The 23,280-nt window shown below is 51.5% G+C and overlaps 1 protein-coding gene and 1 non-coding gene across 2 annotated transcripts in view; one reads left to right on the top strand and one right to left on the bottom strand.

The window, feature by feature from the left end:
- LOC126346953 (uncharacterized) overlaps nucleotides 1-23,280 on the top strand; it is a 1,435,518-nt gene that overhangs the window by 947,903 nt on the left and 464,335 nt on the right. Inside the window, exon 6 of the mRNA XM_050002230.1 lies at nucleotides 14,593-21,380. Within this exon, the coding sequence (XP_049858187.1) occupies nucleotides 14,593-21,380 (6,788 nt within the window). The remainder of the gene's footprint in view (nucleotides 1-14,592; nucleotides 21,381-23,280) is intronic.
- Trnas-cga (transfer RNA serine (anticodon CGA)) lies at nucleotides 8,247-8,321 on the bottom strand. Its single transcript has one exon. It is a non-coding gene; the product is annotated as a tRNA-Ser (tRNA).

The following is a 23,280-nucleotide window of genomic DNA, read 5'->3' as shown; positions in this document are numbered from 1 at the left end:
TCACGATCTGAAAAATTGCCGAGCTGCACCGGTTACGAGTCTACGTTAAATTGTAGGTCCCCCATAAATGGTTGGCAAGTCAGTTCCGAGGTTGGTTGAATGTAACAGCATACCATCTCCAACATGGTCACATCTAGTAAAATACGAGGCCTGTTTTTTTTAGTAAATACCGTTTTTAAATTAAAAGAAGACGTGCTAAGATATCTCAACAATTTTATTTTTACATGAAAGCCTGTACCTTAATCTACTTTTCTACATAATTTCCGTCAATATTGATGCACTTGTCATAATGTTGTATCAGTTTTTTAATACTCTCCTCATAGAAGTCTGCCGCCTGACTTGTTAACCACTGTGTCCCCACTGTTTTGCCTTTGTAATCGTCTTGAAGACCCTGACCGCCTATGTGTTTCTTGAAGCTCAGGAAGAGATAATACTCACTGGGCGCGAGATCGGGGCTGTACGGAGGATGATCTAGAGTTTCCAATCGAAAAGATGTGATGAGATCTTTGGTCTGATTCGCCACATGCGGACGGGCATTGTCTTCCAGCCAAACGGTACCCTTGCTCAACTTTTGTTCTGAACTGAACGGCGCAGATTGTGCAATGTCTCACAGTAAGCTGCTGCATTGATTGCTTCATTACGAGGCAGAAATTCCACAAGCAATACTTCCTTTCAGCCCCAAAAAACTGTGCACATGATTTTCCGGGCAGAAATTCTTCGCTTAAACTTCACTTTTCTGCGTGAATATGACCTCCGTACAGCCCCGATCTTGCACTCAGTGACTACTATCTGTTCCTGCACTTGAAGAAACACCTGGGCGGTCAGCGTCTTAAGACGATGACGAAGTCAAAACAGTGGTGATGCAGTGGTTAACAAGTCAGGTGGCAGACTTCTATGAGGAGGGTATTCAAAAACTGGTACAACGTTATACCAAGTGCCTCAATATTGAAGGGAATTATGTAGAAAAGTAGATTAAGGTACAGGATTTCATGTAAAAATAAAATTATTGAGATATCTTAGCACGCCTTCTTTTAATTTCAAAACGGTACTTACTTTAAAAAAACACATCTCGTACCGTCGTGTTCATTCCAGTCTTTGGACTAATGCTGGCTTTCTTTTATCTATGATGATGTTGTTGTTGTTGTTGTGGTCTTCAGTCCAGAGACTGGTTTAATGCACCTGTCCATGATGCAATAAAGCTGCATGCCCTCGGGAAAATTTGCGGCCGTAGTTTCCCCTTGCTTTCAGCCGTTCGCAGTACCAGCACAGCAAGGCCGTTTTGGTTGGTGTTACAAGGCCAGGTCAGTCAATCATCCAGACTGTTACCCCTGCAACTACTGAAACGGCTGCTGCCCCTCTTCAGGAACCACACGTTTGTCTGGCCTCTCAACAGATACTTCTCCGTTGTGGTTGCACCTAAGGTACGTCCATCTGTATCGCTGAGGCACGCAAGCCTTCCCACCAACGGCAACGTCCGTCTATGCCCCAAACAAAAAATTGAAAGCATAGTGTACATTCCTCTGCATGCCATTCTCGACATGTGCGGCATCGCAGGCGATCCGTTCGCCGACCATATTTCATCACCCCTCCTGCACGGAACAGCTCACCAAATTAAAATTAATAAGATATTCCAACAAACAAACAAAGACAGATTACGATGAGTTTGCATCGGGTCGAAAGGGCACGCGGGTCAGAGGCGATCGAGGTCCTCTGCTACAAACAATTTTCGCCAGAGTCGGGTCGTTGTAGGAGGATTGACAAAACAAAGAGAAGGAAATACAAAGAGTGGAGTAGACGATGCCGACAAGGTTAGGGGAGTGGGCGCAGCTCGAGAGACGTCAGCACCCTGTCCCTCGGCGCGGCAGGTGGTACGCCAGGCGGTGCGCACGCCAGCTGCCAGCTGAGCCGAGCCGAGCCGAGCCGATCCGTTGTCCACCAGTCGCAACGCTCCGTCATTACCGAAGGCCCGGCCAGCAAGCATAGCTCCGCGGCGATTGCTCTGCCTCCGCTTTTCGCGTCTGGCGCCCACTACTCCAGACTTTTAGCGGTAATGGTTCTCATTTACCGCGGTTTAACTCGGCGGGCTTATTGCCAGTTTATTCGCGAGTAAATGAGGCGTTCGATGGAAGCGCGCTGCAGAGAAGTGCCGTACTGCATCTTGGTGGGACGGTCGTGGGTACGGGGGTGAGTCAAATGAAAACCTTATTTGTTCTTTAAAATATTATTTATTGTGCAGAAGTGGTACAAAGCTCCCCCACGCTCAATGCAAGTCCTCCAGCGCTTAAAAAGTGCATAAATTCCTATCGAAAAAAATTCTTTTGGTATTCCGCGCGACCACTCATGCACCGCGTGGCGTACCCCTTCATCAGAACGGAACTTCTGTCCTCCCATTGCGTCTTTGAGTGGTCCAAACATGTGGAAATCACTTGGGGCAAGGTCTGGTGAGCATGGTGGATGAGGAAGACACTCAAAATGCAGATCTGTGATTTTTGCAACTTTTGTACGGGCAGTGTGGGCCCTTGCATTGTCATGTTGGAAGAGGACAACTGTTGACAGCAATCACCGTGACTTTGATTTGATTGCAGGCCGCAGATGATTTTTTAGATCTGTGTATGATGCACTGGTGACAGTGGTCCGTTTAGGCATGTAATGCTCCGAAATGACGCCTTTTTCGTCCTAAAAGAGAGTCAGCATAACCTTCCCTGCTGATGGTTCAGTTAGAAACTTCTTTGGTTTTGGTTATGAGGAATGACGCCATTCCTTGTTCGCTCTCTTCGTTTCCGGCTGGTGGCAGTGAACCCAGGTTTCGTCCTCAGTAACAATTCTTGCAAGGAAGCCATCACCATCTCGTTCAAACCGCCGAAGTTCTTCACAAGCATCAATACGTCGTTCTCTCATTTCAGGAGTCAGCAGCCGTGGCACCCATCTTGCAGACACTTTGTGAAACTGGAGCACATCATGCACAATGTAGTGTGCTGACCCATGCTTCAAAAATGGCTCTGAGCACTATGGTACTTAACTGCTGACGTCATTAGTCCCCTAGAACTTAGAACTACTTTAACCTAACTAACCTGAGGACATCACACACATCCATGCCCGTGGCAGGATTCGAAACTGCGAGCGTAGCGGTCGCGCGGTTCCAGGCTGTAGCGCCTAGAACCGCTCGGCCACCCCAGCCGGCGCTGACTCATGACTAATCTGTAAACATGCTGCAATGTCATTCAGTGGCACTCGGCGGTTTTCCTTCACTATGGCGTCAACTGCTGCCATGTTCTGTGGAGTCACAACTCGTTGTGACTGACATGGACGAGGAGCATCTTCCACTGAAGTCACACCATTTGCGAACTTCCTACTCCATTCGTAGACGTGCTGCTGTGACAAACATGCATCACCGTACTGAACCTTCATTCGCCGATGAATTTCAATAGGTTTCATACCTACACTACACAAAAACCGAATAACAGAACGCTGTTGTTCCCTGGTGCAAGTCGCAAGTGGGGCGGCCATCTTTATACTGATACTGCCACGGTATGTGTGCATATACACTGTGCTGCCACGTACAGGCCATTCTCAACGCTGTTTGTAGCACGCTTACCAACTTGCAGGATAACGGCGCGAAATTTCAACTTGTTATTACAAATTTAGGGGTTTCAATTGACTCAACCTCGTATAAGGAACGTGGGAAGACTTCCTAGTTTATCGTTTCTGTAGCCCTTGAATCCCGTTAATATCGAGACTAGTTTCGTCCGAGCCCCGGAGCTCTCGTGGCTTTGTGCGAAATCACAGTCGCAGTCGCAACCAGAACCCGCACATTCCTGGCCTGTGCATCGCGCATATGGGCATGTCCAAAGAACAGACTCCATCCTGAAGCAACTACGAATATAGATACAAAGGAATTACAGTCATTAGCTGCCAGTGGACATTGATTTGTGCTGGACTGGGACTCGAACCCAGGTCTCCTACTTACTAGGCAGATGCACAGCCCACTACGCCATCCAGACACAGTGGTCACCTCGACCGTATGGGCTATCGAAGCACATCTCCCATCAGACCCAAATACTCAATTACACTCCTGGAAATGGAAAAAAGAACACATTGACACCGGTGTGTCAGACCCACCATACTTGCTCCGGACACTGCGAGAGGGCTGTAAGAGCAATGATCACACGCACGGCACAGCGGACACACCTGGAACCGCGGTGTTGGCCGTCGAATGGCGCTAGCTGCGCAGCATTTGTGCACCGCCGCCGTCAGTGTCAGCCAGTTTGCCGTGGCATACGGAGCTGCATCGCAGTCTTTAACACTGGTAGCATGCCGCGACAGCGTGGACGTGAACCGTATGTGCAGTTGACGGACTTTGAGCGAGGGCGTATAGTGGGCATGCGGGAGGCCGGGTGGACGTACCGCCGAATTGCTCAACACGTGGGGCGTGAGGTCTCCACAGTACATCGATGTTGTCGCCAGTGGTCGGCGGAAGGTGCACGTGCCCGTCGACCTAGGACCAGACCGCAGCGACGCACGGATGCACGCCAAGACCGTAGGATCCTACGCAGTGCCGTAGGGGACCGCACCGCCACTTCCCAGCAAATTAGGGACACTGTTGCTCCTGGGGTATCGGCGAGGACCATTCGCAACCGTCTCCATGAAGCTGGGCTACGGTCCCGCACACCGTTAGGCCGTCTTCCGCTCACGCCCCAACATCGTGCAGCCCGCCTCCAGTGGTGTCGCGACAGGCGTGAACGGAGGAACGAATGGAGACGTGTCGTCTTCAGCGATGAGAGTCGCTTCTGCCTTGGTGCCAATGATGGTCGTATGCGTGTTTGGCGCCGTGCAGGTGAGCGCCACAATCAGGACTGCATACGACCGAGGCACACAGGGCCAACACCCGGCATCATGGTGTGGGGAGCGATCTCCTACACTGGCCGTACACCTCTGGTGATCCTCGAGGGGACACTGAATAGTGCACGGTACATCCAAACCGTCATCGAACCCATCGTTCTACCATTCCTAGACCGGCAAGGGAACTTGCTGTTCCAACAGGACACTGCACGTCCGCATGTATCCCGTGCCACCCAACGTGCTCTAGAAGGTGTAAGTCAACTACCCTGGCCATCAAGATCTCCGGATCTGTCCCCCATTCAGCATATTTGGGACTGGATGAAGCGTCGTCTCACGCGGTCTGCACGTCCAGCACGAACGCTGGTCAAACTGAGGCGCCAGGTGGAAATGGCATGGCAAGCCGTTCCACAGGACTACATCCAGCATCTCTACGATCGTCTCCATGGGAGAATAGCAGCCTGCATTGCTGCGAAAGGTGGATATACACTGTACTAGTGCCGACATTGTGCATGCTCTTTTGCCTGTGTCTATGTGCCTGTGGTTCTGTCAGTGTGATCATGTGATGTATCTGACCCCAGGAATGTGTCAATAAAGTTTCCCCTTCCTGGGACAATGAATTCACGGTGTTCTTATTTCAATTTCCAGGAGTGTATATCTCACATTACTGATGTAGTGCCCCAGAATATTAGCCTCGTTACTCCCGGTATCTAGCCGATTTGCCGTAAGAACTCGAGTTTGCATGCATCTGCAACGAATGGGAACCGTCGAGATGATGCAAGTAATGAGGCTAATGATCAGGGGCACTACAACAGTAATGTGAGGCATAATTGAGGATTTGGTCGTGGCGGGACGCGTGCTAAGGTAGTCCGCTGGTTGTGGAGACCACTGTGTCCGGATGGCGTAGTGGTCAGTGCAAATGCGTGGTAAGCATGAGACCTGGTTCCGAATTCCGGTCCGGCTAAAAAAAAATGGCTCTGAGTACTATGGGACTTAACTTCTAAGGTCATCAGTCCCCTAGAACTTAGAACTACTTAAACCTAACTAACCTAAGGACATCACACTCATCCATGACCGGGCAGGATTCGAACCTGCGACCGTAGCAGTCGCGAGGTTCAGGACTGAAGCGCTCGACCACAGCGGCCGGCTTTCTTCGATTCATCACATGACATATTCCTTTTTCCACCTCCATTGTCTTTATCAATTCGGTGCTCCGTAAGTGGTATTTCCTTGAGATTCTTATTGTTTCTTTTCCAGAATTCCATCTCTAATACTTTCATCTTGTTTATCTGTTTCTGATTAGTTTCCCATGTCTCTACTCTGTACAGTACTCTACTATATCAACTTGAATATGAATCTTTTTGTTCTGTTCACCACATTCCTGCTCCATAAGATTGAATTGAGTGTCCCAGTGGCTTTGCTTCCATTACTGATTCCTTTATTAATTTCTAGATTTGAACACTCCTCTTTTTCTAAAAAGGACCCTAACTACACCCAGGACCCCAACTAGTAAAAGTTATTGACGCCTTTGATTTTTCGCGCTTTGTAGTTCATCCCTCTTTATAGTTCATCCATACCATTAGTGAGATTTTCTGTTTTCTGCCCATTAATCTGCAAACTCCACTTTTTATATTCAATTGCTAGCTGATTTCATACGTAGTGCGTATCCTCCGCATCTTGTGGTGTGACGACTTAGTCGTCATCAAATAGTAAATGATGCAGATGTTTAATTTGCAATCTCTTAACACCATTTCCTTATATTTACGAGGCCAATTCCTGAGACTGACGTCAGTATATTATGTTTCGAATAACAACTGGCGATATAGGACAGCTTGTTCGAAATTTCTATGAAACTAAAAGCCAGTTGTTTATAAGAAAAAAATACAAAGGCATTGTAATCAATGACATCATAGATTTCCTTGCACTCCAGTGGGTGAATAGCTCGCGCCACTTACAAAGTGCCCATACTAGAAGTAATAAACGACTCAAACAGAACGGTGTTCGACATGGTAGAAGAGGGTTCAAATCCTGACAGCGAAATCAATTATCGTTAGCAGTGTTTAGCTGGGAGAGGGGGAGAAGCTGACATATTACCCCTGAACTTTGTTGTGTGCCTCTTTGTACACAGTTAAATTCCAAATCTGTACATTGCTTTACAGGGACATTGTGAAGCTTTTTATAGTTAATATTGTAGCTGTCCTTCAAGACTCTGTCTGTAGCTGCTCGAAGCCATGTGTCAGGAGTGTCTGTGACCATAACGGCATCAAAATGGATGACGCTACAGAGAAAGTCGAAGTACTAAACATATTTTTCCAAAACTGTTTCACTAAAAAAGGTGGCACTATAGATACCGAAATAAATGACTAACGTATAGAAAAGCAACTGAAATCGTTTAACAGAGGAAGGATCACTGGATGATGTGGCATACCAGTTCTGCAGATAGTATGCGATATAACTTGCCCCTCTTCTAGCAGCATTCTACCACAGGTCGCTGAAGGAAATGCTGCTAATGATCGAAAAAAAAAAGCAAGTCATTTCGATTTTCAAGGAGGAACGTTGAACAGATGTACAAACCTATAGGCCTGTATCTATGGCGTCGGTCTGTTCTAAAATTTTGGCACATGTTTTGTGCTTCTGGAGGCCTTAAATTTTCTCTGTGAGAATCACGAGTTCCGAAAACAACGACCGTATGAAACTCGACTCGCTGTGTTCATCCACGACACTGAGGAAGCGACAGATACAAGCGACCAAGTTAATGTACGGTTCCTTGAACATCAGGAGGCGCTCGGAGCACCCTGCCGCCTAATAAACGAAATAAGGGTGTACAGAGTACCAAGACAGCAGTATGACTGGACTGAAGAGCTCTACCAAACAGAACACAACATGTCATTCTCTGCGGAATGAAATCCTCAAAATTAAATGCCTTGGGGCGCATCCACAGGGAGTGTAACAGGACCATTATGTTTTGCAATGTGTATTAATGATGTAACGGACAACGTCGGAAGTTCCATGAGGCTTATGGCGGATGATGATCTTGTGTTCAGCGAAGTCGCAACGCTAGAAAATTATAGTGAAGTGTGGGAAGAAGTGCAGAGGGTCGGCCTTGGTAGAGAGATTGGCAACATGCCCTTAACATATACAAGTGTAACATACTGGAAATAAATAAGCTTTAAGACTCACTACTGAATGATTCCGGGGTTGCCAAGCAATCACTGGAAGCAGTCGCGTCCACAAAATATCCAGGAGTAGGCGTGCGGTGTGACCACATAAAACTACGCGCATTTAAGATAGGTGTCTGCATCTCCATCTGCACGATTACTCTGCAAGTCACAATTAATTGCTTGGCAGAGCGTTCATCGAATCACCTTTAAGCAAATCCTCTATCAAACTCCCTGGCAGATTAAAACTATGTGCCGGACCGAGACTCGAACTCGGGACCTTTGCCTTTCGCGGGCAAGTGCTCTACCAACTGAGCTATCCAAGCACTGCTCACGACCCGTCCTGGTTCAAATTGCTCTGAGCACTATGGGACTTAACTTCTGAGGTCATCAGTCCCCTAGAACTGAGAACTACTTAAACCTAACAAACCTAAGGACATCACACACATCCATGCCCGAGGCAAGATTCGAACCTGCGATCGTAGCGATCGCCCTGGTTCCAGACTGAAGCGCCTAGAACCGCTCGGCCACTCCGGCCGGCACGACCCGACCTCACAGCTTTAATTCCGCAGCTGTGAGAACGGGTCGTGAGTCATGCTTGGGTAGCTCAGTTGGTAAAAAAAAAAAAAAGTTGGTAGAGTACTTGCCCGCGAAAGGCAAAGGTCCCGAGTTCGAGTCTCAGTCCGGCACACAGTTTTAATCTGCCAGGAAGTTTCATATCAGCGCACACTCCGCTGCAGATTGAAAATCTCATTCTGGAAACTCCTCTATCGTTCCACTCCCGAAACGCGCGGGAAAAACGAGCACGTAAATGTGAGCTCTGATTTAGCTTAGTGTATTCTATAATACTCTCCCTATGCAGGTGGACTTCAACAAAATATTTTCTCACGCTGCGGAGAAAGCAACTAGTTGAAATGTCGTGAGCAGATCCTGCCGCAGTGAAAAACGTCTTTGCTTTAATTATTGCCTTCCCAATCCGCGAATCATATACGTGGCACTCTCTCCCCTGTTTTCCCATAATACAACACGAGTTGCCCTTCTGTGAACTTTTTCTATGTCCTCCGTTAGTCCCATCTGATGTGGATCCCACACCACACAGCAATGGTCCAGAGGAGGACGTGCTGGCGTGGTGAAGATGATCTCTAAGTGTGTCTCTTTTTCTAAGAGTTTTACCATTAAATCGTAGACCTTGGTTCTCTTTCCCCACAATATTTCCCATGTGACCGTTCCATTTTAAGTTATTCGTAGCTGTTATCCCTAAGTATTTACTTGCGTTTACAGCCTCTAGATTTGTGATACGTGGTGTAAAAGAAATTTGGTTCTGAGCGCTATGGGACTAAAAATCTGAGGTCATCAGTCCCCTAGAACTTACAACTACGTAAACCTAACTAACCTAAGGACATCACAGACATCCATGCCCGAGGCAGGATTTGAACCTGCGACCGTAGCAGTCGCGCGGTTCTGGACTGAAGCGCCTAGAACCGTCCCATCTACAATGGCCGGCTCTAAGAGAAATTTAACGGGTCCTTTTTAACACTGATGTTGGCGACTTCACATTTTCCATGTTTCAGAGTAAATTGCCACTTTTTGCAACGTACAGATATCTTGTTTAAATCGTTCTGCAATACCTTTTGACCATCTGGTGACTTTCTAAGACGATAAATGACAGCATCATCTGCAAACATCCTTGGAGGGCTACTCAGATGGTCTTCGGAATCACTTATGTAGGTCATGAACAGCAGAAGTCCTTTAACACTTCCTTGGGTAACGCCAGATGATGATTATATTTTACGTGATGACTTTCCGTCAGTTACTACGACATGTGATCTTTCTGACAGGAAATCATGAATAGAGACGATTCTCCATAGGCACGCAATTTGATTGGAACCCGTTTTTGAGGAAAGGTGTTAAGTCATCTGTAAATCTAAAAATGTGGAAACAATTTGACATCCCCTGTCGATAGCACTCATTTGTTCGTGAGAATAAAGAGCTAACTGTGTTTCACAAGAACGATATTTTGTGAATCCGTGTTGGCTATTTGTCAATAAATCGTTTTATTCGAGGTAATACATAACGTTCGAACGCATTATATGTTCCAAAATCCTACTGCAAATCGACGTTAGTGATGGGTCTTTAATTCAGCGGATTACTCCTAGTTCCTTTCTTGGGTATTTGTGTGAATTTGCAGTTTTCCAGTCTTTGGGTGCGGATCTTTCAACGAGTGAACGTTTCTGTGTGATTACTAAATACAGAGCTATTATATCAGCATATTCTGAAATAAAACTGACTGGTGTACAATGTGGACCGTGACCTTGCCTTTCTTTACTGTTTCTCACTGCTTGGCTACACGGAGCATATCTACTTCTCAGTTATTGATGGTAGCAGTTGTTCTTGATGCGAATTCTGGAATATTACTTCGTCTTCTTTGGTGAAAAAATTTCGGAAAACCGTGTCTAGTAACACTGCTTTAGTGACACTGTAATCAGTAACATCACCATTGTTACCACGCAGTGAAGATATTGACGTCTTGCAGCTGCTGTGCTTTATATGCGATCAGAACCTCTTTGGGTTTTCTGCCAGATTTCGAGAAAGAGTTTCGTTGTGGAAAATATTAAAAGCATCTCGCATTGAAGTTCGTGTTAAATTTCGTGCTTCTGTAAAACTCGGCCGATCTTGGTGATCCTGCGTTCTTTTAAATTTGGCATGCGTTTTTCGTTACTTCTTCAACAGTGTTCTGACAAGTTTTGCGTACCACGGAGTATTAGTACAATCTCTTATTAATTTACTTGGTACATATCTTTCAATTGCTCTCGATACTGTTTCTTTGAATTCAAACCACATCTGGTCTATGCGTACGTAGTCAGATCGTTAGCAGTGGAGACTGTCTTTTTAGAAGGTGCCAGGTGAATTTTCATATGATTTTTTAAATGCGTGTATTTTGCTTTTATTTTTGTTGGGTTTGGGCGTCCGGATATTCAGTCTATCTACAACAACCGCGTGTTCGCTAATCCCTGTATTTGTCATGATGCTCCATACTTGGTCAGGATTGTTTGTTTCTAAGAGATCAACTACGCTTTCGCGACAATTTACAGTTCGAGTGGGTTCCTGAACTAACTATTCAAAGTAATTTTCTGAGAAAGTGTTCAGCATAATTTAGATGATGTTTTATGCCTACCGACGGCTCTAAACATGTATTTTTGCCAACATATAGAGAGTAGTTTGAAGTTACTACCAACTACAATTGTATGAGCGGGGTGCCTATTTGAAATGCGACTCAAGTAGGTAGATGCGAGACTGAGATTCATTTGAAGAATCCTAAGGGAATGTAGCCCACCCACAAAGGAGCTAGCGTACAAAACCCTCCTTTGACCAGTACTTGACTACTGCTGACATCTAGGATTCGTACCAGATAGGGTTGATAAAGGGAATAGAGAAGACCCAAAGAAGAATAGCGCGTTCTGTGGTGTACCGTTAAAATTCCGAGAGCTTACGTTCCTAGAAAAGTGGACTGATACAACGCTTCCTCGTACGTATATCTCGCGAAAGCACCATGAAGGTAAGAGTAGAGAACTTCGAGGTCACATGGAGGCCTACCAGCAATGTTTCTACCCGTGAACCATTCGTGATTGGAACAGGAAAAGGAGGAAGTTTCAGTGGTACACAAAGTAAGCTCCGCCACACACAGTAAGGTGCCTTTAGGAGTGTAAATAGAGAAGTACAGACAGGTCCAGTGTGGTTTGTCTTTTAATACATAAGACAAAACTGATCTTTCCGAAAATTATGATGTCTGTACCTGCAACGGAGACCGTTAGGCGTATTGAAGAATGGGATGCATTATTGAACAAAACAAAAAATTTCGTATCTTTTGGTTTAATATGCTTCAGGAAGTCAAATACAAGACGGGAGCACAAGATTAACATGGCTGTCGTAAAACAGACGTCATACGACGGTCGTCAAGTGGAAGGAGAGCCAGTCAGTAAATCGTTCAGTCGTACGTGCATCTCAGAGTGGTTATACTCATCCGTTTCGTGTTCTTACCAGGAATCGTAAACGTTTTATAGAGAATACTGAGATACTTTTCAGACGCATACTACTAAGAAGTATTCTCTGATGCACTGTTATGACATTTGCAATCTGGGTCGGTAATGTGTCTTGATACATGCGGTCATCCGGAATACGCAGGTTCGTAAATTGCATTTGTATATTTCGACAGAAGTCAAATCGTTACAAGAATGTCTCGTCAAGTTTACACTGCCCATTGCTCCGCCAGTGTGTGTTCAAACGTATAATGTAAAAAGTAAATTCTAAAACTTACGTTAGTTGCATATTAAAGAGCATAAACATATAACTCTGTTGAGTATGTGTGTAACAGTCGAAAACGTTGGGTATCTTCGGAGGTGCTCCTGGCTGTGCTGAGTCTATAACTATCTATCTCATCGATTCTGTAGCTCCACTGTCCAGATATCGCTGAGTTTCGAGGCTTCTTATTTTCTGTTAAAACTATCCCCATGTTTGTATATGTCCTTGACAAGGTTTCTCTCTGCTATCACGTGAATTCCACACCACGCCCACTTTCCACGGTGTTAGGCCGTTCTTCGACGTCCGACTCGTCAGTCGGCAAGACTCGGCACAACCAGGAGCACTTCCGAAGATGTCCAACGTAGCTTTGGACGAAACTTCAGGGATAGAAGAGTTTTCACACCCACCGGCAGCCTTTGGAAGGGCGATGGATCTTGCCCGCTTATTAGTTCTGCCCAGGCAGTAAGTGCTGTGTGTACCAAGTTTGGCTGAAATCGATCCAGTGCTTTAGGAGGAGACGGAGAACGTACATACACTCATAGGGTATACACAAGATATCTCTCCTAAGAGTCGTCACGTGCATTTTCTCTGGTGTTTCGGTAATTACTTGCAATTTCTTTTTTGCAGTGCGCGGTTGGAATCAGCCCAAAGATTTACTGCACATCACGTCTTTCGTGCGACGCCCATTGTAGATGGAAAACGTCGATTTGTTTCCAGTTACAAATACCGTGATTTTGAATGTGGAATTTCACGTGATAATTTGATAGAGAGCACCTAAGTTAGTCTGCTGTGATAGTCGTTTTAGCGATACGTAAAACGTAGCCTAACCTAACCTACCCTAACCTATTGTCCCTTACATTGGTATTGTCAAGAATGACATCCCAATGTGAAGATAGCTGTATGGATACGTCGAGAAAGCCAGTAAATTAAAAAGAAATGTGTGGATAAAACGAATAACGCACTAGACTAAACCTGAAAGCCAGTAAATTAAAAAAAAGCATATCGGTAAAACGAATAACGCACTAGACCAATTTGCGATCGGTCTATCGAATGATAACGCTTAATTCTACTTTAGAATCATTTAGTTTAAAAGTGGAAACAAATCATTGCTTTCCGTCGACGCAGGGCGTCGAACGAAAGACATATGAACCTTTGGGTTGACTGTAGCCACATGTTGCAAAAAAGAAACTGCAAATATCTAGCAAAACACCAGAGAGGAACCCGGGATACTTCCACTTCTATAATATGTATGGAAGTCTTTGTTTTTATTTTTTGACTATTCTGTGCTTTTTGAAGTTCGTTTCTGTGAAGGATAGAAGACAGACGACGAGATGATGATGCGAGTTTGACTCGGGAAAGCGTAACTATGGATCAGGTTCCTCGTATTTGTATGTTGTGTGGTACGTAATGATAACAGAAAAACATAAACATATAAGACGGGATCCATAACAATCATCCTCCACCGTCTTCCCCCCCCCCCCTCCCCCCCCCCCCCCACACACACACACACAAACATAGATACGAGAAAATACGAACATAGAATAAACTTCATATTAATCAGCGTTTAGGAATCACACGAGAGGTACATATCTGCAAGAGACTATGACATCTGAAATCGAACTGTAATGTGGAGCACTACTCGTGGCAACACATTTGGGGGACAATGGAACAAACTGACAGCGGAGTCTAATCGACGCTGGGACAGCCAGTAGGGTGACATGGAGACAATCACTCTGCTCGGCGATTGGGTGTTGTCTTTGCGTTACATTTGTGTCGTCATAACTGACACGAAAGTCGATGTCAAACACGCTGTCTTATCGTCTTTTCCCTGTTGAGATTGCTGTATGGCCACGAACCGAAAGGCAGTAACGTGAAACGAAAAGAAATCTACTTCGTGGAACTATGAGTGACTCGTTACATTTGTGTCATAAAATTGGCACGAAAGTCGAGTCAAAGACGCTGTCTTATAGTCTTTCCCCTGTTGAGTTTGCTGTATAGGCACGAACCGAAAGGCAGTAATGTGAAACAAATCCAGTTCGTGGACCTACGAGTTTTTCTCGAGTGACCCTGTGAATGTGTGCAAAACATTTCTTTCATCCTGTGTTTGTGAGAGTGTCGCAGGAACCAGTAGTTGTGCTACGTGGGGTTGTAGGTGGTGGTGCTTTACTGTGGTGGTGGTTGTTGTTGTTGTGACGGTGTTTGTGGTGACGGTCGAGTGCTTGACTGCTTCTCTCGGTGGCTGGGCACTGCAGTAAGAGAGTGTGGAGTGCACAAGTGCGGAGTGTTGTGTTGGGGACAGGTCGGTTCTCGCGGCGCAGCAGCTCGCGCGTGGTGGAGAGCGTGAGGGTGACGGAGGTGAGCAGCGACTACTGCGGCGCCGGCCGCTACCACCACCGGCACCACCAGCACCAGCACCACCACCGCCACCAGCACCACGAGCCGCTGCTGCTGGCGCCGCCGGACGTGGACGACTACAAGCTGGTGTTCATCAGCTCCGACTCGTCGTCCAGCAAGGAGGACGATGAGGAGGAGGAGGAGGAGGAGGACGCAGCGGACGAGGACACGGAGAGCAGCAGCTCGGCCGGCTGCGACTGGGACTACTTCGAGCAGGGCTGCTGCGCCGTCGAGGAGGTGACGCTGTGCGACCAGCACCGCGCCCCGCCGGAGCCGGCGGCGGCGGCCGGTGGTGGGGGGCCAGCTGCGGCGGCGGCGGCGGCGGCGGCGGCGCGCGCGCCCGCCAGTCCCCGGTGCGCCGCCTGCGGCTCCGCCACGGTGCTGCCGGTCCCCGTGCCCATCCCCGTGCCCGTGCCTTTCCCCGTGCCCTTCTGGTCGCCCGCGCACCACCACCACTTCATGCAGGACGCGGCGCTCGGCGTCTCCGGCGCCGCGGCGCCCGCCGCCGACGCCGTCGCCGCCTCCTCCACCGGCGGCGTCCGGATCCGCATCCGCAACTCCGCCGCGTCGGGCCCTTCGCGCGTCGTGGTCGGCCCGTGGTCGTGCTCGTGGCCGGCCGAGCTCATCTCGCCGCTCATCTCGGCCGCCGCCGGCAGCACCGTCGTCGCCGTCACGTCGACGGGCGCCGTGGTGCAGTGCCCGCCCGCCGTCGCGGACGTGTCGGGCGCGCCTCCGCAGAGGGCGCTCGCCGCCGTGCCCGCCTGCGAGATCTTCATCCGGCACGAGAGGGCGCACGAGGACCTACCTGCCACCGTCGCCGAAGTAACCTCCGCGCCGCGTCGCGATCGCGTTTCGCTATCGGAGGGCGATAGCGCTGATAAGGCCCGCGCCGATAGCACTGACGGCGCCGTCCGTACCGTCACACGCGAGTCAGTAAGCGGCAGTGCGCGTTTCGGACCGGTCGACAAAGAGCCGCCAATTACGGTCGCGAGTGAACCCCTCGAACAGGTAGGCGACTACGCCGTTCGGACCGTCAGCGCTACTAATCAGCCAGTGGGCGACAAAGACAACTGCAGTAATGCTGCCCAACCCGTCTCCGCCACCGCAGAGGCACGTCTAGAGCCGAGTGGCGAAGGCTCTGCACTCTCTAGTGATCGCACCGTCGGTGCAACTGCGCCGGTCGCCAACGGCGTCCGATTCGATCTGGGCGGGAAAGACCCCGAAGGTGAGGAGCCTCCGCCAGCTGCAGAAGAACCGCGTCCCGAAGCTGACGACACACTGGAGCGCCAGCGGCGGATGTTGCTGTCGCTCCCCAGGGAGCGCCTGCACTCTTCGTCCTCGACGTCGTCGTCCTCGTCCTCGACGTCGTCCGAAGCGTGTCAGGACTCTGAGGACGAGGGCGCTGTCACGGCGCAAGTGGCCGCCGGCTGCTACACTGTCACTGCGGGTGGAGACAGCGACGAAAGCGGCGCCGACAGCGACGAGTCCGAAACGACCTCCGCGTCTTCCGGCGGCGAGTTTTCTAAAGTGTTCGTTGTCAACAGCGGCGACGACGACGACGACGACGACGACAGCAGTGATGCCGGCCTTCCCGAAGCGCCGGCGCAGCCGTCTTCCGGAGCATCCGATGCGGAAGGCGGCGACGGCGGTGCTGTTGTGCTTCTGAGGCACGCTTCGTTCGCCAGTGACGAGAAGGCTGCTGAAGGCAGTGTAAGAAACTCGTCTCCTCGGAAAAACAAGGAAGAGACAGTTGAGTGTGGTGGGAAGAAAACGAACAGGCCGACGGCGTTGTCAGAGCTAGCGAGTCCTGCAGCCACCGAAGGCTGTGACGACGGAATTGTACTACTGAAGCACATCAGGAAGTCGGAGGTGGAGACCGCAACAGGCGATGCATTTCGCCATAGCGATAGCAAAGGGAAGGAAAGCGAGGCAGACGGAATTGTGCTCGTGAAACACGTCAAGAACTTGGAGGGAGGAAGTGCTGACGTTTCGGCGCGAGCGAGTGATTTTAATTCTGTCCCGGGTGGACTGGTTAGTGATGGAGACAAAGAAGTCGGGGAGGAGGAGAGTGGAGATGAAAGTGAAGGCAGTGTGAGTGACGAAATGCAGATGCATCACGATACTGGCGACAGCAGCGATAGCGACTCTGACAGTTCCACCTTCAGCACCAGTGGCTGCGACAGTGACCTTGACTCCGGAGACGGCGGCGTTGTCCTCTTAAGGCACATCGAAGTCGTTCCAGAGGAAGACCGCCGGGTACATGCTCCGCGGGGTGACGTTAATGAGTGTGGTGCTACTAATGCCGGAAGTGTCGTTAGTGAAGCTGAGAGCAGCCCCGTCGGTGAAGGGAAGGCTGGCGTTGAAACAGAGGATAGAGTAGAGGAAGCTACTACAGTGGAAAAAGCAACAGAGTTTCGTGAAGGTGAGTGCAAAGTTCCAGCAGTTAAAGACGAAACGGGTGGTGAAAATAAAGACGCAGTGTTAGCTGGGGAATTAAGCGCGTGCATACATGATTTAGCTGTGAATGACGACGAGGGAAGTGGTTCGGTTATGACGCAAGAAGCCACTGCTGGCGTGCAAGAGGACGAGCACGGTGCAGTGGTAGTGACACTGGGAAAGGAGGATGAGGGTTCGGTGGTTGCTGCGGTCTCCAGCGGCTCCGGTGAAGTGCCGCAGGAGCCGGAAGTCACGACCGAGCGCCCCCTGCACACACAGGACGAACAAAAGCCCCCAGGACACGCAGAGGATGGCGCTGACTCAGCCGCGACGCAGGACACCGGATTACCGACGTTGGAGGAAGAGGGAGCCGCAAAGGAAAGTGATTTACAGCAATGTTGCCCTCAGATTACTGTGGAGGTCGTCGAGTGCGTGGAAGATCTGACGGAGAGCATTGTCACGCGGATTGGCGAAGATTCCAAGTGCTTGACAGTGACAGAAGATGAAGTTGGACGTCTCGATGGTGCCGATATCGAGTCTGCGGTAGCGGAGACGGGGCAGTTGGGAGATGCAAGCGGCAGCGTGACGGAGGACGCGGACGCCGTAGAGTCGGCGGTACGTGAAGGAATTCGCGAGGGAGACGAAGATAAGGCGGCGGCAGCGGCAACAGGTGGGGGCGAACCGCTCCGGGACAGCTGGTTCGGCGGCGTCGTGCTGCAGCGCATACGCCACCTGGACGACGAGGGCAGCGACCCGGCGCTGACCGGCGGCCGCGCCGACAACTACGACGGCCGCGCCGCTGCACGCAGTTCGCCGGAACGCTCAGAGATGGCGCCGGCGGCCGCTGCCGCTGCAGGCGCGCCTCGCGCCGCTGCCACCCACGACACGGAGGAAGGCGTGCGGAACACCTGCATTTCACTCGCCGCTCTCTTCGGAGAGTACGACAGTGCGAGCCTGGCAGTCCGCGAGGATGAGGTGTGCAGAGCGGACAGCGCTGACAGTACCCGGAAGGAGGTAGCGGTGGCGCACGCCGAAGTGGACACGATCGGCGCCCAAAAGTCTGGGGCTTCTGCAGCGGCAGAAGTACCCGTTGACAGTGCGACGCGCGTCGGAGAAAGTGCCGCGGAGATGACGTCGGGCGATTCCGCGCCAGCGGAACACGCTCTCGAACGTGAACGCGGGTCGGAAACTATAACAGTTGTGGATAATGAGCGAGGTCCTGGTCGGGTGTCGGACGTCGAGGATTCGACGGCGGGGACGTCAGGTGGAGAGAAGGTGGAGGAGCAGAGTTCGGAAGCGAAAGAGGCTGTGGCAGTGGAAAACCCGTCGTCGGTGGAAGCGCCCGCGAATTTTGAAGTGTCGGAAATCGAACAACCTGTGGAGCCGGATGTGGCGGCGCACCTGTTGTCTCCGGAGCAGTGCGACGTCTCGAGACGGTCGAGAAGCGCGTCGGAGAGCGAGGGGACGATAAAGCTGGAGGAGGAGGAGACGGAAAGCGGCGAAGGGAGCGACGAGGAGGAAGAGCGGCGCGACGGCGAGGGTGCGCGCGCAGCGGCGGCGCCAGGTGCGCCATCGACGGCGGCGGCGGCGTCGGCGGCAGTCGGCCGCGGGAGCCCGACGCGAGCGGACGCGCAGCAGCATGGCGGCGCGCCGCCGGAGCGCTACACCAGCCTCGTCATGATAACGCAGGACGCGCCGCAGCAGTCGGTCAGTGTGGTGACGAGCGAGACGACGACGCTGGTCCCGGCGGGCGCCGCCCCTGCCCCCGGGGGCGGGGGCGACGTGGTGGTGAGGCACACCAACTGGGAGGAGCAGGCCGCCGCGGCCGCTGCCGCCTCCGGGCTCGCCGGCTACTTCACCCTCACGCTGGAGGCGGGCCCGCGCTCCGCGTCGCCGTCGGCGAGGCGGCCGCTCGTCACCAAGACGCTGGCCGAGCCCGCCCCCGCGCCGGAGGACACCGGCCCGGCGCGCCAGCAAGAGGACGTGCACGTGGTGACCGGCGGCGACACACTCTCGGCTGTCGTCTGCCTGGAGGAGGGCCTCGCCGACGACGACTCGTGGGTGGAGGAGGTGGGCGACCGCGACGAGGACGAGTTCGCCACGTCGACGGCCTCGGAGGGCGACGACGCGGACGACTCGTCGTGCGACGAGTCCGGCGCGGCGGTCAGGTCGGCGGCGTCGTACTCGGACCGCGAGGAAGAGCTGCGCGGCTACCACCGCTCCGCCATCGACTTCACCCTGCACACCATCGTCGAGGAGAGCTGCGAGGAGAGCGAAGTGGAGCACGCGTCGCGCAACGGCGCCGGTTCGGGGCGCAAGTCGCGCCCCACTTCCGCCTCGGAACTGGAGAAGTACTTCTTCTTTCGGCTGGGCAACGGCGCGCCGGTCAACCCCGGCGGGGGCGGCGGTGGGGGCGGCCGGGAGCTGGACTCCATGTCGGACACCTGCAGCTCCATCTACAGCGAAGGGCTGGAGTCTCTGGGAGGCGGCGAAGACGGCGGCGGGGGCGCCGGAAGTCCGAGGGACGACGCCGACGCGGACGAGCTGGCGGCGCTGGCGTCCTCGCGGCTCGAGAAGTACTTCCTGACCGGCTTCATGGGGTTCATGGGGCCGTCCGGAGAGGGCGCCGGCGACTCGGACGGAAGCGGCAGCGTCGGCAGCGACAGCGAGGGCCGCCCGTCGCCCGAGCAGCGCCGCAAGAGGCTGGTGACGCGCGCCAGGAGGGGCCACCAGCTGTCTGTCCAGCAGATGTCCAGCCCCTCGCAGCAGCAGCAACAGCAGCAGCAGCACGACGTGACGCCGGAGCTGTCGTGCGGGGAAGCGCCGCCCTTCTCCGCCACCGAAGACTCGTCCAGCACGGAGACCGAGGGCTTGAGCGGCAGCCTGGGCGCCCACGACGACACCGTCACCACGTTCGACCGGCCCGACGGCCAGTTCGACACCGTCAAACGCAAGAAGAAGCGCCGCAGCAGCGGCTGCCCGTCCCCGGCCGTCGAGGAACCGCCGCAGACGTCCGTCTCCACTCCGCCCTCCGCGTCGCTGGACGCCACTGCCGCGACCACCACCACCACCAATAACAGGGAATCCTCGGAAGACGAGGACGGCGCCAAGACGCCCCAGCCCGAATTCCTGCTGCTGCCCTCCGACCTGTCGGCGTCGCGCAACAAGCAGCACAGCCGGGACAGCGGCTTCATCGGCAGCTGCGACGACCTGCTCAAGGAACAGCGCACCAGCAGCGACTCCAGCAGCGCCGGCGGCAGCGATGCGCCGGCTCAGACCGCCACGGAGACGGCCGCCACCAGCGAGACCGCCACGGCCGACAAGGAAGAACCGTCCCCGATCCAGACGCCGTCCGCAGACAGTGACTCCGCCCGCAAAGTTCTCGCCGACTCTGCCGCGCCGGCGTCGGACGAGAAGGCGTCCCAGCCGGCACCGCCACCGCCGGCGACTTCGCTCACCCGCAAGGACAGCTTCAACAACTGGAGCTCCGACGAGGAGACCAACCTGATGATGTCCAAGATGCGCGCCTTCTTCAAGACGATGGTGGCGGCGGCGGGCGCCAACAGCTCGGGGAGGGTGACGGGCGCGACGTCGACGTCGACGCCGCAGGCCAGCCCCGGAGTGCGACCGCGCTCCAAGCCGCCGCAGCTGGTCTACTTCGAGAACGAGCTGACGCGCCTCATGAAAACGGTTCCCGGCATCCGCGACGACCAAGTGCGCGAGATTGTCGAGTACCTGAGCAGCGAGGACACGTGGAGTGACTCGTACGACTCGAGCGACTACACCAGCTCGGACCTGGAGGCGCAGCACGAACACCACCTGCACCACCGCCACCAGTACCATCCCTACGCCTACCAACCGGCTGCGCCTCCCGGCTCGCCGGCGGCCAGGAGCGACCTGCAGGAGCAGATCTCGGCCAGCTGCCGACAGATCATCAACAAGTTCGACACGGCCGGCCCCGGAGACGACGGCCTGTCCGCCGCCTCCGACAGGGACCGCACCCTCGGAGGCGCCGCGGGCGTCGACGACGGCGGCGGCATCGCCAAAGACAACGCGCTCGTCTACCAGAAGCTGGTGGCGTCTTTCTCCAAGATGGCCAGCAACGACGCCGGAACGGCTGCCGCCCCCGGGGGCGGCTCTGTCACTGCCGGATTCGGTGGTCCCGTCGGTGTGGCAGGGGGCGTGCCCGGCGTCGTTGGAGGCGGCGTCGGATCTGCGAGCAGCACTCCGCACAGTTCGCCCCCGCTCTTCGCCAAGGTTAGTTATGCTCGCTGCTACCTGCTGCGCTGCTCCGCTCCCAGCGATCGAAATTCATTGTCTTAAATTTTTGATTTTATCCAGACTGGATGAGAGGTCGTGGTTCTGAATGTCAATGTTAAAAAATATATCGGCTCAACCACTTGTTTATAGTGTATAACACTAAGATTGACGCATTTCGGAAGTCAATCTTCTATCATCAAAATAATAAAAAGTAAAAGAATGTGGTGCTATAGAAGGATGTTGAAGCTAGATAGTAGATCACGTAGCTAATGATCAGCTACAGGATGGAACTGGAATGAAAAGAAATACATGGCACAACTTGACTAAAAGAAGGGATCAGTTGGTAGGACATGTTTTGAGACATCGAGGGATCACGAATTTAGTAATGGAGGAAAGTGTTGGGGAGGTAAAAATCGTAGATGACCACTCAGACATGAATACAGTAAGCTGATTCAGAAGGATGTAGGCTGCAGTTGTTGTGTCGAGTTGAAGAGATATGCACAGGATAGAGTAGTATGTAGAGCTGCATTATGCCTGTCTTCAGACTGAAGACAACATCAACAACAACTTAGTTGGCCAAGAGTAATGCAGCCCAGTTTTTCTCCACTATTTGTTTCTTTTACTGTCTACGTGCTCGTTGATTTCACTTGCCCTAAATACAGAAACTCATCCACTGAGTCTGTGATTTCATTATCCATTTATACTAATCTTCTTCCGGTGTGTTGGTTGTACTTTATTTCAATATTATTGCAACTAATTTACAGGTGTACTTCCTAACTTTATCTATTCTCTATCAAAATTTATAGGCACAGACGTATAACTCGTCAGTGTTACGTTGGCCATTCAAAGTGACTCTGTGGTAATGTTACAAACATTCAGGGGTCATGAAGATGGTTAAATGTATCGATTCGAGATGGATCGATTCGAGGTAAGGGACAGTGGTACGGAATCGATCTAGTCGAAATTTATAAGCAAATACCGTTCTGATACCTCTGATAGTGGAACACATGAAACGATATTGATTTCGGTAGGACTATGGGAGAGACAATTCTAAGTGGTGGTAATATGAATCAAAACAAAACAAAAAGCCTAGTAAACGTGAGCTCCAAATGCATACCTTTAGGACTATGAGCTATTATTCATCTTCGCTACTATGAAATACGTCTCTTCTACTGAACCAGGGTCCATTACCTCAAAGTAAAACATTTACCCTTCCTCATCATTCGTGAAAGTTTGTAACGTCACAGAATCACCTTGTATATGATTGCGCGCTCGAACAATAAACGTTCTTCTAATATCTTCGCGCTATTTGCTTCTGTTGTGTCGTTTGGTTGTTTCTGTTCTCGACTTCAAAAGCTGTAGTTCTTGATTTCTGATTGATCAGTGAGAACAAAACTGAATGGCGGATCGGAACTCACCCCGGCCCTCGCCCTTCTCACTCAGTGCTCTTACCCTGAGTCAGCCATGTATGCCTCTCATTCCGACTTAAATCTTCGATGTGCAAGTACGTCCCTCCCCCCCCCCCCCCCCCAAAAAAAAAAAAAGGTTTTGCTTTTGTTCAAACATGAACCTTGTTTCTCATCCTGCCATCTCTTTGCTCCTAATATACATCACTGGCCATTAAAATTGCTACGCCAAGAACAACTGCAGATGATAAACGGGTATTATTGGACAAATATATTATACTAGAACTGACATATGATTACATTTTCACGCAATTTGGGTGCATAGATCCTGAGAAATCAGTACCCAGGACAACCACCTCTGACCCTAATAATGGCCTTGATACGCCTGGACATTGAGTCAAACAGAGCTTGGATGGCGTGTACAGGTAGAGCTGCCCATGCAGCTTCAACACGATACTACAGTCCATGAAGAGTAGTGACTGGCGTATTAT

This window comes from Schistocerca gregaria, chromosome 1 (assembly GCF_023897955.1).
Source record: "Schistocerca gregaria isolate iqSchGreg1 chromosome 1, iqSchGreg1.2, whole genome shotgun sequence".
Classification (NCBI taxonomy): domain Eukaryota; kingdom Metazoa; phylum Arthropoda; class Insecta; order Orthoptera; family Acrididae; genus Schistocerca; species Schistocerca gregaria.
The sequence above is the reverse complement of the archived record's forward strand: the minus strand, read 5'-3'. Positions and strand labels throughout refer to the sequence as shown.